The following is a 20647-nucleotide window of genomic DNA, read 5'->3' on the forward strand; positions in this document are numbered from 1 at the left end:
ACAAGTTGCTGCCTGCAAATTCCAGTGAACCAAGATGAGCGTACCTCTATCTGTAATCTGGCAAATACATTGAAAGTTCAGATCAATGATATCAGGGCAGATTTTCCCTAAAGGTCAGTCAATTCACTGATCTTTCCTATGCAATATATAGATATAGTACAGGCAAATAATAGATAGTTTTTCAATTCTGTGCAAAGCAAATGCAAGACACAGACTTGGACAATATCAAGTGTGAACAGCATCTGACATCTTAAAAATATATTGTTCCCATCTGAGAAAGGGTTGGGCAAACTGAGGGGAAAACAAAAATGAAATATCAGTGCTAGTGGTACTGGTCTTTGCCTCTGTCCTGTAAGTTGTTCATTATTCACAGTCCATCATTTACCCGTAACTCCTATTATGGCAGTGCAAGAAATACATAACAAAAAGCTATAACTTCAAGAATAAAGAATGCAAAGTGAGAAATTGCAAGCTACATCGAGGCCTTGATCCTGCTTAAATAGTCCAGTGGTGGTTGATTAATTGCCTCTACAGTTTCAATATTATGAAGCATCTCTGCCACTCATGCACCAGAAGTGTTTGTGTGTATATTTATAAAAATTCTGCACCGAAAAAAGATAATCCAGGTTAGTCTAAACCATATGGTTGAAACAGTGTTGGCATATTTTACTTTTCATCAGTTTCAATTGTATGGTTTCTATTTTGCTAGTCAGAAGAGCAAAGGACAGGGCCTTGCTAATTAGTCAAAATTTTCTTCAAAAACTCTTGTCTCTTTTGAAATGTTGTCAAGCTATGGCCATCTCCCATAGATCTAAAATCATTATTTTAAAAATCATCAAAAGAGGAGAAAGATACAGTAGGGGTGGGCAGACTTACATAGAGCAATTCTGTCTGTATTCCCTTCAATATATCTTGTTCATACAAATGCAGGCTGCTTTTATTTGTTTAGAATTCACAAATTCCATCAGTTTTGACAGTTTCCAATTTATGCAGGTAGTCCTCGACTTATGACCAAAATTAAGCCCGTTTTCTTAGCTAAGCTAGACAGCTGTTAAGTGAATTTTGCCCCATTTTACACCCTTTCTTGCCACAATTGTTAATGAATCACTGCAACTGCATTAAGTGACACTACTTTCCCATTAACTTTACTTGTCAGAAAAATTGCAAAAAGTGCTCACATACGCCCAGGACACTAACTCATAAATACATGCTAATTGCCAATTATCTGAACTTTGATCATATGGGCACAGGGGTACTGCAATAGTTGAAAATGTGAAAAATGGACAAAAGTCATTTTTTTCAGTGCCACTGTAACTTCAAACTGTCATTAAATGAATGGTTCTAACTTGAAGACTATCTGTACAGCACAATCATATATGTATTTGGACAGAAACCACATTCAGTTTAATAGAATTCCAGCCTTTGATCTGCAGGTTTGTGAATACTTGCTTGCAATTAGCATTTTACTAGCAGTTGATACACTGCAAACTAATTCACAATAACTGCATTTCAATTTTCTGAATATTCTGTTTCAGTATTTCAATGGAGACATATGTCTCCATTGAAATACTGAAACAGAATATTCAGAAAATTGAAATGCAGTTAATCTAGCTATTTGAATATATGGTACTTCTTTTTGTGGTTGTGTATATTCAACTAGCTAGTTTAGGAATCTGCTTTCTTAATTATGGAAAAACAGTTTCAAGAAGCCTCAAATCTGCATTCATGATTTTAATTCCAGGGAAAGCCCTCCTGTACCTTTCACATCTTATTACTCGACATTGATACTCAGTTACTGGTACCACAACATCCTGCTGTTGCTGCTTCCTTATTGAGTCATTGTGCCTATTAGTATATATTTCATAAGCAAATTTAATTCAAGTTTCCTGCTATCAAATTTGTCCTTCCTTTTTATAGGCTTCCTTAATTCAGTGTTAAGGGAAGCTATATGCTGTACATTTTGGTATGGTGTACTTTTCTGAATGGTCTTCCTTTAAACAGTATTTCATTTTTAAGGCTCAGATTTCCATGATATGCACCACAAACTTGTGTGCACACACATTTGTATATATGGATATCTCTATGTAGATATACACACGTACAAATGTAAATAGCAGAATGTCATATGTCCTTTGGTATTTTATGTAGATTTTTTTACAGGAAATTGGCAACATGGGGAGTCATCAGTGGTGGGCTACTGGTTCGGACTGGTTTGGCCGAACTGATAGTGGTTTGGCGGCCTGGGTCGCTGGAACTGGCAGCGACCCAGGCCTGCCACGCCCCCAAATCAGTTCTCCAGGTGGCGCCATAGGCACTGTCATCTTGTTTTTGGCTTCTTTGATGGTTGCTTGCTTGCAAACATTTCATTACCCAACTAGGTAACATCAGTGCACATCATCAAAGAATTGGTGATGTTACCTATCAGGTAATGAAACACCTGCAAGAAAACAACCAAGCCCAGAGAGCATCAAGGTCTCCATAGTAATGAAGTCAGCACTTCAACTTTCCATGCACTTAGCTGACATCAACGAATTATTGTTATTTATAGATTTGAACTGCAAGACTAATATAGTTGTAATGAAACCACAGAGCACACTAACAATAGAATAACAAAAAATTAACCAGTGTTCCTCTTTTTAAATACGCATTACAACATTAATTACATATAGTCTTCTTTCTTCTCCTGTTTGGTAGAATGTCTATCCAACTCCCTCTAAGAAGATTGCTTCGTGTTTCTTGTGTTTGCTGTATTGGTGTATGTGATTGTTTCTTCTCACAAGACTAGAATAGTTCATTTCTCCATGATAACAAACATGGGTGAAAGTAGGACCTTTTGGTGATAGTGATAAAGACAGTGGTATGCATATTTGTGTTTGTGCTATGAGGTTGTTTTTCCTGCACTGTGCTATAGTGACAGAGCACACTCATAAACTTAATTGTACAGGGGAAAATCCACATTTCCATACAGAACAGGCCCCAATTTTAAAATAACAAAAAGGCTCAGTGCAACAATCATATTTGGATTTAAAAAAAAACACATTTATTTGGTCAGTTTCCATCTTGACCGCTATATCTAAAGCACATTACTCCAAGTCTTGTATACTTCGTATTTTGGGAAACTCAGTTCAATAATTTTCAACTAGAATTAGATTGTTGTTTTGAGAGATATATAACCCATCATACCTGAAGGGCACCAGGCTAAGGAATGCTATCTCAAGTTCAAAGAGTAATCCTCCCCATCACTCAAGCAAACTGGTTCATCTCCAGTAATCCAAGTATGAAGATAAGCACAACCCCTTAAAGACACATGAACAAAAAGGCATAATTTTTCAACAGAAATGGCTTTTAGGTTTAAAGAGCTTTGTAGAGAAGATTATATATATATGCCACCTTTAAGAAGGCCAAACGGATTTATAGGTGGGCCTAATTATTATATGACCCCTTGTTCCACTTACTGTTTTTAAGGCACAACTTTGTTAACAGTCCTAATAAACCTCACAAATGTGCTGATTTTCCTCCAGAGTGAAGTTTGCCTAAACAAACACTTGTTATATCTGTTTCAGTTACTGGACCGATTCACACGTATGTGTATTGCTTGAGAGTTGTATACAGTGCTGCCAGTACATAAGGACTAACTTGACTAACAAGTATGAAAGTGTTATTTCATACTTGTGCCAACTTATTTGCACATCTAAATCAGGCAAACCTGGGACCTTCCAGTGCCAAGTTCCATAATTCTGCCAATCTATGGCACCTTACATTTTCTACAGACATACAATTTGCAGGGATTTAGTTCAGAATGCTTTGCCATTAGAATTCAAACACTTGTTGCTGATGTTTGACTGCAAATTGTGATGTACAAATCTGAATGTTTGTAGAAATTTTAAAACAGTACTGATCTATGCAGTAGAAAATTATTTACAGTATCACAGCTCTATAAAACTTAGTATTTATGTTTCTAATTTTTTTTAATAATGTAAGACAATGACATTATTTCAGTAATAGACTCTGCAATCATTAAGGTTTGCTTCAGGGGTGAAATCATCATACCTTTGCTACTGGTTGTAAATGTGAGCATGTGTGCAACAGAGCATAAAAACGGGAGGTGGGCGGAGCCTCCCGCCGCCACTGCCACCGGTTCACCTGAACCAGATAGAACCAGCTGAATTGCACCGCTGGTTTGCTTGTATTGTTCTTGTGCTCACAATTGACTAACAAATGTCCAGCCTACTGGGAGGTGTAGCCTTGGAGCAGGGATGGAGTATGCCAGCATAGAAAAAAAATATGACCTGGCTTTTTTTGAGCCAAATATAAAAATATTAATATGGTCCTTGGTTTTGACCCCTTACTCTGAGATTTCCCTTAGAGACCAGGGAAGGAGGCTCTGACCAGACCCTGAAGGCTGAAAGAACACAGCTTGTGGAAGGCCTCCAAGTGAGTTTTTGGTGAACTTTGCTTGAAATTGGAACTAGGCTGAGCAAATATTTGAATGGGTGGGAGGGTGGCTGGCTCCTAAATCATGCTTTTAATCATTATGCTACATGAATTCTCTTGACTGCATCTATCTGAATTAAGCTGATTTAATAACAACAACAAAATTATTTTTTTCCCCAACTACAGGTTAAATTCTGGATATTGGTCAAAAGAAGTCTATTTTCAGCCCAGGAAGCGTGCTCTTCAGGGAGAGGAGAACCAAAGTTTGTAAGTAATTGTATTGTATAAGCTGTTATCCCCAGTATATTACTTTGTGATATTACATACAGTGATTACTGCATTAGCTCCACACCAATGAGATTTTATTTTTCTGCTTTTCCACACTTTCTGGATTATTGATGGCATTCTGGTATAGAATTGTCCCCTAGTGGAGTCAATAATTCTAGGTCAAGCCGTTGAGGCAAGCTATGTGGTATGTAGGGAAGTTGCCAGTTATGTCTAATCGTAACTTCGGAACAAAGACAATCAGTGTAGGGTGAAGTTTACCATATATAATATCTACAGGAGCAGAAAATTAATCTAGAGTGTATGTCAGTTTTTAAAAATAATTTTTGCATCAACCACATATTGAACAAAATAAAAGTGCTTCCCAGTCTTTTTCTGCAATTCCATGATATCTCTTCTAAATTAACATATTTTGAACTGGGTTGTTCTTTGAAACTAGTGAAGGATCATGATTAAGAAATGGAGCTGTGAACAAGACTCCTTGCTGAGATTTTGTTTTTGCCGTAAACCTGTTGAATAACCTATGACAGTAATCATTCTTCATTTCTTATTATCTCATCCATAGTAAAACAAACAACTTTATCAAGTCACAATTTTAAATGTTTTAATTATTTCAGTTGTGTACTGGTGGCTCTATCAGGTATTGTGAAGCGGTTGACATGATGTGCCAGTGCCTGGAGGCTGTTAGGGTCTGGATGGGGGTTAACAAGCTTGTACTCAATCCAGACAAGACCGAGTGGCTGTTGTGTTTCCCTCCCAAGAATTTGGTCAATATTCTATCACTCAGGCTGGGGGGTGAAAACCTACGCCCCTCAGACAGGGCTCGCAACTTGGGGGTCCTCCTGGACCCACAGCTGACCTTAGAACACCATTTGTTGACTGTGACCAGGGGGGCATTTGCCCAGGTTCGCCTGGTGCACCAGTTGCGTCCCTACCTGGACCGGGAGGCGCTCGCAACAGTCACTCACGCCCTCGTGACCTCAAGACTGGACTACTGCAATGCGCTCTACATGGGGCAGCCCTTGAAGAGTATTCGGAGACTTCAACTCGTCCAGAATGCAGCCGCGTGAGTGATTGTGGGTGCACCTCGGTACACCCACGTTACACCTATCCTCTGCGAGCTGCACTGGTTACCAATCAGTCTCCGGATACGCTTCAAGGTGCTAGTCGTAACTTATAAAGCCCTTCATGGTATTGGATCTGGGTACTTGAGAGACCGCCTGCTGCCAATTACCTCCCACAGACCCATTAGATAACACAGGGTTGGCCGCCTCCGGGTTCCATCTACTAGCCAATGCCACCTGGCTACTACCCGGGGGAGGGCCTTCTCTGTGGCAGCTCCGGCCCTCTGGAACGAACTCCCCGCAGGTATTCGGACCCTCACCTCTCTCCAGGCCTTCCGAAAAGCCGTCAAAACCTGGCTTTGCCGGCAGGCCTGGGGTTGATGAGTTCCCTCCCCTCTCAACTTGTATGGTTGCGTGACTCTTGCTTATTTTAATTATCTGTATTTCGTTGTATGTTCCCCCTTTTCCCCTTTTTGAATTGTTCGCCGCCCTGAGTCCTTCCCGGAGAAGGGCGGCATACAAATAATAAAATTCAATTCAATTCAATTCAATTATTCCCTGTAATATACAATATACAATTGCAATATCCCTCATCAATGCAGATGAAACATCCCTAGTAAAAATTAAGTAACTTAGGGATATAAAATATGATCTTAATGGATCATTCATACAATATTGCACTCCATCGCTCACAAAAAAACAAACCTTCCCACAAAAATATAGTTTCCCTGGTTTGGGCTCTATGAACTTAACCATTATGGTTTCATTACACAATATACTAGGATCCTATAGTTTGTTCAGCAACCTAACTTTAAAACAACCAAGCCTTAATAGATTTGATAAATCCCATCAGTGATTTTAGGAAGATATACCATATTATCAGTGGCAGGAAAAGTAACATTTTGCAAAATAAAGAGCAAGAGTACTTCAGCCCTGCCCTTGTATTTGGTCTTCCAGAGGGTGCAGAAATGCCGTGTTCCAATTCCCAATCTAAATAATAATATTCAAAGCATACTAAAGTCCAGGGTGAAGAATGTGTTTGGGCATATTGAGGCATGTGAAGATGTCACGCATTCCAGACATTTCTCAGTCGGCTTCAGTGTTTCCATTGGAACTGAATAGGTCTGTCTGATAGAAGAGGGCATTTTGGAGGAATAGTGCTTAATATTGGAGCCATTTCTGCATTTGTCAGAGAAGAGAAGTGGTAAAAAACCTGATGTTTTGAACTGCAATCCTCAGAAAGCCTTACCATGCTAGCTGAGGCAAATAGTCCACATTTGAACAATTCCATGTTAGTCACCAGAGCTAGAGAGATGAAATTAAAGCAGGTATTTAGAGCTTCAGGACTTCTCCCAGCCCTTAATTGACTTTTATTTCCTTCCTTTCTTCTTTCTTCCCTCTCTCCCTCCTTCCTTCCTTCCTTCCTTTATCTTTTATAAATTATTTATTGGACTTTTAAAAGAAAATACCTAAATAAGTATACAAAAAGCGATGAAAAAAGAGTAAAAGAAAGTAATACAAATAAATAAACCAGGGATTTTAAAATATCATTAAAGTTATCTTTATACTATCCTATTAATTAGTTTTGAATAGTTAAATATGTTTTTTCTATAAATTATAGAATAGAATAATATACTGAATTCAGTCTATATTATTAAAACTTTATTTTGATTTAGCTATCTCATAAAACTGCAATACAGATATTATGCACAATTTCAATCTTGTATTTTGTGCCAATTTATGTATTAAATTATAATCTAAGAATGATTTTCAGTTTGAGTTGAAATCTCTTGTTAAATTTTAAGGTATGAATATATTCTAGACATTGAAACTTATTTTCACAACTTAGCCATTTTGGAAGGAATCGGGTTATCTTTTTAGTACAAAACACACAGTCATGTAGTATCCTTGTAGAAGTTATCATACATAAAGACAATTCACTGTGCTTTATGAGAATGCATATAGTTTGATAAAATTTGGTATAAAAATATAAAAAGTTGAAATGGGAATTCAGTTTTTAAATTTTGCTTCATTCTAGTACGAATTGTTTTCCAGAATTGTTGAACTTAATGTTGCTATCATCAGTTCTGAATAACTGCTCATTTCAATTCCATCAACTTTTAAAATAATGAATTGTCCCTTTTAGTAGTCAAACTGGATGATACGTTCACAATAACTCGCTTTATATCAATTCTCTCTGAATACATTTTTGCGGTAAATTAACACTCTTTTTCCATTGAAATTCCAATTGTTGCATCTCTATTACTGCATCCATTTAAACATAGTCTTTTGTTTGTTCAGATCCTGAATCAAACTGCATCAGAACTCTATAAATATGACTCAATAATATGTTCTGAGTTATGTACTACAGATTTTTCAAATTTAGTCAACTTTTTTAGTATTCCCCTCTACACTTTTTAATACTCTGCTGGAGTTGGAAGTACTTATATGGATCGGCTAAACTAGGTCATTGTTTTGAATGATTTAAATAATTAAATCTTGCAACATGAACCAAGTATTAGCTCTCTGCTGAACAATTGTTTTGGACCTTCATCTTGATAAAATTCATATGATAGAAATAGGAAGAGATTCTGGACTGATCCTTTTTCTGTTTTTTTTTTAACCCCAATGCATAATTTATTATTGCATGATCTCTTATAGATTTTTTTCGGTTATGTCTAGCAGAGACATTCAAGCAAACCATTTGAAAGTCCTGTCTCCTTTATAGATGTAACTGAGTGATCAAGAGATATTGGTCTCTATGAAAACTATCTTAACCTGTTAGTATTAGTACTGTAATACAATTTAAAGTTTGGAGCCATTAATCCACTTCACCCTTTTTAGTTCTGCAGAATTTTGAATTTAATTTATTGGCACATATGTAGTTCAGTACATCTGTCAATCCTTTAATATCTTATTAATAATATGTACTGGAATTATTCAAAAAAGAAAAGTGTTGGTAAAATATTCATTTTTAATGACTGCAGTTCTACTTAGCCTAGTAAAATTTATTTTTCCCATCTGGAGATACGTGTTGTATTTTTTCTAATGCTGTAGGTAGTTATTTTTATACAAATCCTGATTGTTTTTGGTCATACAAAGTCCTAAATATTTAATCTTTTTAGCAGCAATGTTAAACCTCACTTCTATTTTCTTCCTCTGCTAAATTTCATATCAGCATTTGAGGTTTTTTTTATTAGATCCATAAGCTGGCATAAGTCCGTATTGTTGTATACATTTCATTAAGAGGGCTAAGGAGTGTTTTGCTTTGGTAATTGTAAATGCAATTTTGTCATCATGTAATTTCAATAAAAGTTTTGAGTTGCTAATTTAAAATTTCAGGAGTTTTCCTGATGTTCTTTATTTTCTTTGCTAATGGTTCTAATGCTGATAAAAATAAGGAGGGCAAAAAGGGGCAACTGTGTCTTGTTCCCTTTGGTGTGTTACCTTGTTGTGTTAAAAGTTGTTTATTATTATCTTGGCTTTCTGTTCTTTATAAATGCTGCACTTCCATTTGTTAAAATGTATGCCCTAATCCAGGAATAGCTTTTTTCATTTGTAATGAATTGATATCTAACACACACATAAATAGACACATACAGAAAGATTATATACACACACATGTATACATATTATTAGTTATGAAAATTAGCTCTCAGCAATTCACTGGCTCTAATTCATTATATAATTTGTTGTTATTTGTTTTAACAAACAATAACAGAATTGATTCTTGAAAAGAACATTGTCAAGCATAAAAGACTGTCAACACAACAAACATAATAAACTGTAAAAATAAATATTTAAATCAGTGGTAGGTTCCAAAATTTTTTGCTACCGGTTCGGTGGGCATGGCTAGATTGGGGAGGGGGGCATGTGACTGAGTGGACGTGGCCAACTTGATGCCACTTACACCGACTCAGTCACATAGCTTCCCACCTAGCCACGCCCACAGCAAAAGGTAGGAAAATTTGTAGGATTTTTCCCTTTGCCAGTCGCCCCTGTTTCCCCTCTTCCTCCTCCCACACCACCTGTTTGGTTGCTTACTTTTCAAGGCGAGTAAGCAACAAAGTCCAGAAGGCAAGCCTACTGGAGTTTTTAACAGCCCCCAGCCAGCCACTGCTACTGGAAGTGGCTGGCTGGCAAAGAAACCTCCCAGCCGCCACCTCTTTGAGAGCCACTTTACAAAGCAGCTTCAAAGAGGCAGCGGCTGGCCACAGGGTACTAAAAAGTCTTCAATGGGATGTGCATGCACGAAAAATATGGTGGCGATGGCAGCAGCTTTTTTGCCGACCGGAGGACTTTTCAGCAGCCAGCCACCTCCTCTTTGAGAGCTGGTATGCAAAGTGTCGGAGCGAGCAAGCAGCAATCAGGCAAGTGTGGTGAGCAACAGGGGGGACCGGTTCAGGGGCATGGCCAGCCTGCCATTGATACCAGTTCACTGAACTGGGCAAAATTTCCGCCACCAATTTGAGAGAACCAGTGCAGACCAGCTGAATACTACCTCTTAAATGCTGTAAGATATTAGTTTTAAAAGTATAAGTTTTAAAAATCAAAATTCTTATTCTTATTTTTAATAAGATTCTTATTTTTAAATGCAAGATATAGCATATTGTTCATATTATAGGTATACCTTGACTTGCAACCATTTGTTTATTGACTGTTCGAAGGAACAATAGCACTGAAAAAAGTTACTTATGACTGATTTTCACACAATTGTTGCAGCATCCCCAAAGTCATGTGATCAAAATACTGGTGCTTGGCAACTGGCATGTATTGTGACAATTGTGCTGCCCCAGGGTTATGGGACCACTATTTGTATCCTTCCCAGGCAGTTCCAACAAGCAAAGTCAATGAGCAAGCCAGATTTGCTTAATAACTGCATGATTCACTTAACAACTAAAGTGATTAACAACTTCAAAAAAGTTCGTAAAATGGGGAACAACTGCCTTGCTTAGTAATGGAAAGTTTGAGCAGAGATTTTTTTTAAATAAGCAGTATAAATTCGGTAATAATTTTAAAATTATATACCTAGTTTCCCTGAAAATAAGATCTCCCCGGATAATAAACCCAATTGGGCTTTTGAGCGTATGCACTAAAATAAGCCCTCCCTTGAAAATAAGACCTTCCCAAAAATATTGCAGCAGCCATGAGGTGGCCACACTCGCTGTCTCCTGCACCTCAAAAATAATAAGACCTCCCTGAAAATAAGGCCAAGTGCTTATTTCGGGGTTTAAAAGAAAATAAGACCCCGTCTTATTTCTGGGGATATATGATATGCTTTGTCATCCCAAATCGAAGTAATAAAGCAATAAATTATTATAAACCAATCAAAATAGTAATGCAATATCAAACATTTTATTTGACAATGAGATGGACTTTTTCCTAATTATCCTATTGCCAGCCACCTCTAAAAACTATTGATACTGCATGCTTTGTAGGCTCTGTTTGGTTTTCTGAACAAACAGTACCTTGATGGAGAGGTTGTTCCTCTCCGGTGGGAAGACCCTTTTCATCCCAATTACTAAAAAACATCAATGGGACATGGCTGAACATCTAGACTAGACAAGCCTAGGTAGGCTAAATGGATGGGATAATTTTTTCATAGGAATATATTAGTTTTAAGTTTTATGTTTGTAATCTCTGCATTCTTGTTGGACTGTCTTTGAGTTGTATTTTTTTTAATTAAAACATGCTGTTTGAGTTGTATTTTTGATTAAAGCATGCTGTATTTTATTAATCTAAATTCAATGGCCCTTAGCACCCACCATTTTTGTCTTGGAAAGGCATGGGAGAAGACAGGATGGGATGGGATGGGAAGGAAGGAAAATCTAAACTGATTTTCATTTAACATAATTCCCTTTACAACAATCTAAACTTCATTTTTAGATTTAAGGTCATGACAGCTAAGGGAAAAAAAACTCTTTGATGTCCCCCTTCCTTTGATGCCCTAAGCACCTAGATTAGCACAATAATGGCTAATAGCTAATTCCAGGGCTACATTTTTTTCTGGAATATTTTCCTCCATATCTTCTGGCCAAAATCAACTTATTTGCTATCTGATTTGTGTGTGTGATTTTTCTCTCCACATCAAATTAGGTCTTATTCTATTCAGCTTTCAGAATTACAGTATCTGATTGACAAATGCATGGATACAGAATCTTAAATTTCTTTGTATACTTTCTGCTCTAACTTAATGATGGACACTAGATGGCACTCTAATCAAAAACAAAAAAGGATGCAGATGATTTTTTTCCTCCCTCCCAGTTCAGCACCATGAAAACCCCTGTGTGTCTATGTGGGTTTTTTTTTTTTTGTATATATGAGAGAAAGAGAGTGTATGCATGTCTGTGGAATGATATTCATTCTCATCAAGCTTTTATATAAGGAGCGCTACAGTGTAGACAGAGGAAGGAAAGAATAAAACCAGTTTTATCATTTAATGTTATACCTTTTATTCAAAATAAGTGGCTCATCAAGAACTCTTCAGTCACAATAATTTAGGGATGGGGTGTTAAAACAATATACCAAATCATTTCAGGATTTCCTGCTGCCACCCACATATCTTCCAAATCCACCATCCAAATTAATACAATGTTGTTAAAAATTTAGTTAGATCAGAACCATATCCATACTTCTGTCCTAAATACCATTAGAGGGTCAATATAATAGAAGGGCTAGTGGAGTGAGATTATTGGACAGTGGGGTTATAGATAGACCTTCCTTAATGATCCCCTTATTTAGTAACCATTCACAATCTGATGAAAAGGTGACTTCATTACAAATTCTTGCATTTACGACCTCCATGGGTCTTAAATCAAAGAAAACTCCAAGTAAGAATCATAAGAAAAGCCATGGATTCACTTAACAAATGCTTTGCTTAACAAGTTGTTGGTCACAGTTGGGGTGACAAAATGACGACTACCTATGTGGCAATGTTATCACCATTGAGGTTATTAAAAGTTTCTAAAAGAGTGGTGTATTTTATTGCATAAAGCAAAAATGACTTCATTAAAGGGTTCACTTGAATCAGCAATTTATAGGTAGCAATGATAGAGTTAGGTCTGAACTGATGAATCAGTGATATTCCTATGAGCAGTCTTTATCAATCCAGATTCTTTCTGTATCAGTAAAATATTTGCCTATTTGTGCAGGTTAGGACTGTGAAACTTGTAGGACTCCAGTTATTCTTTGAACTCCTATCTCCCATTAGCCATAGTAGTTTTATTTGTTAGATTTATATTCTTGCTTTTGATCCAGAAGTCCAAGAGATTTCATTTTGACAACTGCCTAATTATATGGCATGGCCTGAGACAGAATTGGACATTTTTCTCTTTAAAAATAATTTCAATAAAAGATTGTTTACAATAATGAAAGACAAATATGCAGTGTATATTTATAGAAAAGAAAAAAGAGTGAAGAAAAATATAAAACAAGTGTAAAAAGAAAGTAAATAAAAATCATATAAAGAAACAACTCCTAATACTTACAGCCGTTACAAGCAAATTTATCATTTATCCTACTTCTTTAAGATTGCATCATAATTCTCTTCTTCCCATATTCTGCCTTTTTCGAGTGAATTTTCCACAAGTCTCTGAATTCTATGTAAGAATTTAATATCACTGTGTCATCATCATGCATTGTCACCATAGTTGATGAAAGCTGTCATAAATTGTGAAGAGACACAATCTTTGGAAAGACATAATTTTCCAGTTTATATTCAGTTTATGATCCTGCTCTTTGTCCTCACCTTAAGAGTTGAGGACATTTGTCAGCAGTTATGCTGCTAGTAATTGCTTACAATTGTATACAATGTTGCCCCTTATAAAGCTGAAGATCTTTAAATATTGTCATGCTGTGTTTCTTAATCTGCTGGCTGTTTCAGAATGACCACCATTCTGTTTTAACTTGGTTTTTAATATTTGTTATTAGTAGTTTCGGTTAGAATTTTTTATTCATCTAAAAATGGTTTCTCTGAAGGAAAAGAAATACTTAAAAAAATTTAAATGAATTGATAATTTATATTTCTGAGAAGTGATAAAAAAGAAATGCTGTATAAATTAAATATAAAAGTAAGCTACATTAAGTAAGTCTGGACAACAAAAAGTACTACAGAAAATATTGTTGTGCAATAAACTAAATGCAGATCTTTAAAGATGGGTCATTGGCTGATTTCTTCTTCATGACAATTGGCAACTGGCATTCTTCTTTTAGACACAAGAGGGCAGCTCACATCAACAAAACTTCCAAACATTTCCACAGGAAGTTCTGGCATCTCACTTTCGGATCATCATGGCTTGTTAACTCCATTGGACCTCTGTTTTGGTTTCATTTCCTTTTACCATTTTGAGGAAGGGAGATATTTGAGCCAAAGAAGTCTGAATACAGAGACAAAAAAGATTCTTGGAGAATCATTATGCATCTCAAGTCACTTACTTGTCACTAAAAAGAAAGAAAGGAAAGAAAGAAAGAAAGAGAAAGAAAGAAAGAAAGAAAGAAAGAACGAAAGAGAACAAAAGGAAGAAAGAGAAAGAAAGAAAGAAAGAAAGAAAAACAAAAGAAATTTCCTTGTTTCGGCTGCATATGAGAAAAATACCTTTCCCACTTTCCTAGTTTTACATTAAAGAAAATCCAAACTGGCCAAACAACAACTCCAATTACATTCTCCAGTGTATGGAGAGCAATATGTTTGCATGTCAGCTGATTATATAGAGTGCCATGTTCACAGCATATGGGTTGGGTTCACATCAGCTAAGTCCAAGCCAAACAAAACACATTATGGCTTAAAATGCTGTGTGAACACTCTCTGTAACTAAAGCAAAACAGAAATAGACAGGTCCTTGCCATTATAGAGCTTATAAGCTAAAACTAGCAACGGGAATAGTAACAAATGGAGACCAAGAGAGTTAATGAATGTAATGAAACAGAATAAAATATACTTAATATTTATATTCTTATATTCAACAAAATATAGTAAGTGTAGCCCCTGTGAGGGTCAACATGGGGAGTATTGCCCATAGCAGCTTTTCTGCCAAGTATCCTGTATTTGCTGAGTCCAACTCTTCCAGATCTTTTCATACAGAACTACAGAGTTTAAAATAATAGTCCTTGCTGTTTTGAGGCTCACAACTAAACTACAGCCAGTTAAACCCAAATACAAACAAACATAGCACAATGAACACCTGAAATTGAGAGGGAATGGGATGAGTGAAACTAGTATGGATTCTAATGGGAAATAAAAAGGGTCCCTTTGGGTTGAAAGCTTCTTGATCCTCTATTTTGTATCCAGATGGATCTCACCTATTATAATGTTTGTTTCTGCTGCATAATCTAGTCCCTCCACCTCTCTCTGTATTGATCACATTGACCAATGTTTTAATATACATTAGGATTCTTATTGTCCTTATCCTTTGTGGTAGCTCAGACATAAAAGATTAAAAATTCCAGCAATAAAATAGACTTAAACTAATTTTAAAACCATTCTTTAAAAAAAGAAAAAAAAAGAAACAGGAGTTCCTAGATTAGTAAAATGTAGTAGAGGAGTTGTTTCTGATGTAGTATTTTCAGTATGTTCCCCAGACAATAATTCTCCCAAATTCCACAGGACAAAAATAATAAATTTCAGACATTATTGTGGAATCCTTATTGTGAAGATATAGTAAGGAGGCTTTGGGTTGTCTAGTATAAGTAAACATGGCAGTTTCATTCAACATAACCATTGGTGAACCACTCTTACAACTCCAGTTCAACAATATTTGGTCTGCCAAAGATTCTCTCCTGGTCTGAGTGAGGTTTAAGATACGCAAAATTGTATCTCAGGTTTTGGTCGCCATGATGTAAAAAAAATATTGAGACCCTACAATGAGTTCATAGAAGAGCAACAAAGATGATTAGGGAACTGGAGGCCATTCTATATAAAGATCGGTTTCTGGAACTGGGTATATCTAGTCTGATGAAAAGAAGGACTAGGGGAGACATGATAGCAGTGTTCCAATATCTCAGGGGTTGCCACAAAGAAGAGGGAGACAAACTATTCTTCAAGGCACCTGAGGGTAGAACAAGAAGCAATGGGTGGAAACTAATCAAGGAGAGAAGCAACTTAGAACTGAGGAGAAATTTACTGACATAACAATTAATCAGTGGAATAGCCTGCCTCCAGAAGTTATAAATGCTCCAACACTGGAAGTTTTAAAGAAAGAAATGGATAACTATTTGTCTGAAGTGGTGTAGGATATCCTACCTAAGCATTGGGTTAGACTAGAAGACCTCCATATTCCAACTCTGATATTCTATTCTAAATACATTACTCAAAATTGAACTTACTTCTGTATAAATAATCACAACTTAAAATAACAAAAGAGCAAGTTTGGTGTCATAGTTTTGGTGCTGAATTAGAACCTGAGAAATGGTATATTAACCTCTGCTTAGTTTGGCACTCGCTAGGTGACAATATGTTGCTTGTCAAGATCTTCATGGCATGGGGTTGGTTATTTTCAAGACCACCTTTTTTGGTTGTTTCTGCCTATCCTTCTAGATCCAGCAGAAAGGGCCCTTCATTTAAAAAAAGATAATCTAATGAGTCTAGTGTTCCTGATAGTCAGACCGTTGGATACCCCATTGAGAGGTTTTTGTTAATTGCTCTATTTGGGTTTACCCTCAGTAACTTCCGTAAATTTTTATTCTTTATTAGGGTAGTATTTATGAGCATTGTTTTTATTGTTTATGTGTGTGCTAACTGCCCAGAGTTACATTTGCAAGATGGGCAGCCGTATAAATTGGTTAAATTAAAAAATGAATAAAAATGGTATGAGTATCATAGATACTCATAGTATCCCCTTCCCCCTTTGGTTGTTAGCCGCCCTGAGTGTCTCGGAAATAGGGCGGCATACAAATTGAATAAACTACAACTAAACTACTAATTCTAATAGTTTCCTCCACCTTTCTTTAGAATAGAATATGAGGTCTATTGGCTTCAGCACACACAATAACGCAAATTCCCTTTTTACGATCTTGTAATCCCTTAATTTGGGGTAGAATCAGGGTGACTGGATGAAGCTAAGTGTTTACTGGCCAGATGCCCTTCCTGATGCCATGCAGAGTTCACAGCAGATATTTTTTCTTTGCACCCCAGAAAAGAAACCTCTAGGATTGAACTCTTCCCAAGTGGGAGGCAAGCATCTTCCAGTCTAGGCCACTGCAATAAGCACAATGATTGCCAAAATATGTAGTGAAGATATAAGGGTACAAAGTATCTATTCCACAAGAAATACAGATCAATCCTTATCCACTTTAAAGATAAGGAGTCCTAAAAGCATTTCCCTCCAAATCAGCAGACAGCTTGTGCAGAGATCTCCTAGTCACTACCATACTATCATTTTGCCAAAAAGTATATGATCATTTAGATTATCATAATTGTTTTGAATTTGGCACTTATGCATATAAAATAGCAGATGCAAATTTATGCACATTATCTGTGTTTTTTTGTAATGCACTTTCTTTTCTCTTTCTGAATGATTCCTAAATGAGGGGTCTGGAAATCTTTTAAGGCTTTTTTAACATTCTAAAAACTCGGGTTGGGGAAAAATAAAAGAGCATTGGACTTAATTTAATTATAGTTTTCTTAAAAAATAAATATCATTTATAGGATAATTCTCTGTCATTTTCTCCTTTAACCTCTTAAATAAAATAATTATTCTCTCAAATAAAAGCTGAAGCTATTGGTATGGATGTCGGAGTTCACCAAGGTTTTGTAGCAGGAATTGAAAGGGAGGCCTGCAGCCTCCAAGCTGTGAATTTTAGATGCTTGCCCTAGCTGATAATTTTTTCCCTAAAAGGGCAAATTTTATAGGAAAAAAATCTGCCATGATAATGATAAGACTTGACAGCTAGGAAGAGAACTCCATCTGCAGAAGACCAAAATGCTTACCAGGCAACTGGAGGAAATCAAGGATGTTGTTTTCTGTCAAACTATTTGATGAACTTTAGGCCCCATGTTGTATGAGAAGCAGATTAGAAGGACATTAAATGCCATGAATCAAATAGTGTGACAGATAGGAGTTATCCATGAGTCATAGGGACTTAGTAGCAAATATTGGATCTGACTAGTATATCCCCTACTCCAGTATAAATTCTTGAGGTGTCTCCTCAGTATTTGAATCATGGCTGTGAAGGAAAGATTGTGCTGTGAGGAGAAATTCAGTTTCTTTATCCTTACCAGACCAGACCAAAAATTGCTATCTACCTTCTAAAATAATAGCTAAAGATGACTACAAAAAGGTTTAGGGTTAGGATTTTCCTTCTCTGCTCCTTGATGTAATTTAAAAATCTACTCTCTTAATATATGGCTGATGGGAAACTGCAGTCTGCATAAATTCATGTCCTTGGGATCCTGCCAAGACTTACTCTTAGTTTCTGCAAGGCAAAACCAGTTTCTCTTTCCCTCCACAAATTAGCTTTGCCCTTGGAGTGGGGAAGGGCAAAACCAAGCTCTCACCTTCCTCATCCTCCTAACCTCACCCTCCCTTTCCCCAATTCCACTATCCCACCTTCCCTGCCAAGATGGCTTGATTAAAAAGCCGCTGCTGCTGGAATAGCTGCACAGCTGGTGATCCTGTCAGCACCCCTGAGCAGAAAGTCGCTGAAGATTAAAATCTCCAATTAGCAGGAATGTGAAGTCGGCAAGAAATACGGCAGATTCCAAAACTAAAATGGAACACTTTTGAAACAACCACCCCCTTTCTTGGCCATTGCAAGATTATTCTGATGTGTTCTCTGTTGCTCCGCACTCCTCCATTCAATACCACTTTCAGAAGGAATACTTATGTTGCCACATTTGTCTGACAAAAAAAGCTCAGTTTTCAGCCCAAGAATCTTTTTTTCAGTGTTACTATCTCAACTTTTGAAATGTAAAATGCCAACTTCATATTTGATTGGAATTTGGTAATTTTTAGATATGGCAATTAAGTCATACTTCTATCTATCCTTGAATGGCATTTAAAAACATTGTTCCTGGCTTAATCCAACATAATTTACTTTCAAGTATATAATTGATCAATACCAGTTAATCTGAATTACTTGTATATTCTGCACGACCAGGGAATATATTTATAGAATTTATGGATTATACTACTTTAAATAGGACATTTCAAATACATGAAATGAATCTCCCTATATTCAGTGCTTTCTTTCAGAAACGTATGGGTTGGATCATAGAATTAGCTGTCATGCTATCTGCTGACACATAACTATTAACCAGATCTTAGAAAGAACTCATGAAAAATGTTTATATATGACAAGATGACTGATATTGATGTAGAACTAACTTGTTGAAATATTTGTTTGGTTCCATATATTTTCTCTTATCTCAGCATTAGTAAAAGGTAAAGTTATTGAATTATTGCTTTTAGCAGGAGACAAAGGTATCACCAGTTTGGCAAAAAGGTTGATATTTTGCAATTGTACCACCGCAAGAAGGGTAAAATTAGCATTGTTGACTAAATCAGTATTCAGAGGTTCCATATTTTGCCTGTCTTTGGCTCACCACTTCTATACTATATTTCGATTATTGTTATTAAAATAAGCATGTGACACAATGCCCATCTGTCAGGGATATTAGCGGTCTAGGGAATTGATTCCTGTTACAGAAGCCAGGCTGAGAAAAATAATTTAGACTGAACCGAAGTAAAGAGAACTGAAGTAAAATCAGAATATTGTAGTTAAGAAAAAGGAAGGCTGCTAAAATTGGCAAAAGGAGATTGGGAGGCAATGGCCAAACTGCGAAGGAGAAATTGAAATTAGCATCACACTTTAAAATGGATAGCCAAAACTTTGCCTGTAGGCCTCCATTCTACAGACTTATTTTAAATGAATCTGTTGTTTGGCTTAGCAAACTCTCTCTCTCTACTAGATAAGCTTTTCTTCCCCCCTAGTTTCATTTGGTATTTGGGAGAAAGCAAGCATAAAAATGGGGCAGGACGCAGCTGACAAACTATAATAATGCCAACCATTGGCTATGGTAATCAGCCTGCCACATCTCTTTTGCATATGCACACACAGCAACATACACTCACAGCACCACCCGAACAGACTGGCATGGCCTATGTTGGCACAGGTTCAGAGAGCTCTCCTGTAGCCTCTCTCTGCATCTTGTTCAATTCGAAGCACAGATGAGCCAATCGAAGCAGGAGGGGGAGGGAGCTCGTATGGCACGTCCTCACCTGCCATTTAATTGGATGTATTTTTAATTAATAGCACCTCAGGGACTGACATGAGACACAGTCGGTCTTTGAATAGGGACTGGGGAGGAATTGGGGAATGTGCAAGGATTGGACCGCAGGGTGCGCTTAGCGGGCAAACACTGCCATCAATCAAGGACCACTTTGGGCTGTTTGGATGGAACACAGCATAAAGGGAAATGGGTAGTGTGTGGATGTGATGTGTGTGTAGGACAGGCAAGGAATCAAAGAGAATAATTTGCTTTCCCTACTTCTAAGGATGAGCCCTGGCCAGTGGGAAGAAATCTCTAGGGACAAGGCAGGAATTTCAGGATAGATATATTGAGACAGGTTTAGAGCAACTTGTTTTTACTTTAGCCTCCAAAAAAATGAGATTTTTATGTATCCATACAGTAGTTTTCATATCTTTCTTCTCTGTTTGGGAAGACATGCAGCAAGGCTCAAAGGTCTTTTCATGGCAGGATGTATTAATAATGTTTCATGTGTCTGCATATAATTGTGTGTAATAAAAGAGGATCTACCGGAAGAGGCCAACCATCTCTTTGAAGCAAAGATATGGATTCCCTTTGGGATCTATTCTCATGGCCAGAAGTAGGCAATATTCCTGCAGTTAGGATGGGAGAATATTTTTAT

At 36.8% G+C, this 20647-nt stretch overlaps 1 protein-coding gene across 2 annotated transcripts in view; it reads left to right on the top strand.

Moving 5' to 3' along the window:
* CDK12 (cyclin dependent kinase 12) overlaps positions 1-20647 on the top strand; it is an 84692-nt gene that overhangs the window by 34281 nt on the left and 29764 nt on the right. Inside the window, exons 14-15 of one of the 2 annotated variants that reach the window (XM_087713456.1) lie at positions 4367-4434; positions 4621-4701. In XM_087713456.1, coding sequence (XP_087569582.1) covers positions 4367-4434; positions 4621-4701 — 149 coding nt within the window. Of the gene's footprint in view, positions 1-4366; positions 4435-4620; positions 4702-20647 lie in introns of those variants that run through there. The other variant, XM_087713457.1, reaches the window with a different exon arrangement.

Source organism: Thamnophis sirtalis, unplaced genomic scaffold, assembly GCF_051295495.1.
Source record: "Thamnophis sirtalis isolate CommonGarterSnake01/CBP01778 unplaced genomic scaffold, rThaSir2_p1.2 scaffold_4, whole genome shotgun sequence".
Classification (NCBI taxonomy): Eukaryota; Metazoa; Chordata; class Lepidosauria; order Squamata; family Natricidae; genus Thamnophis; species Thamnophis sirtalis.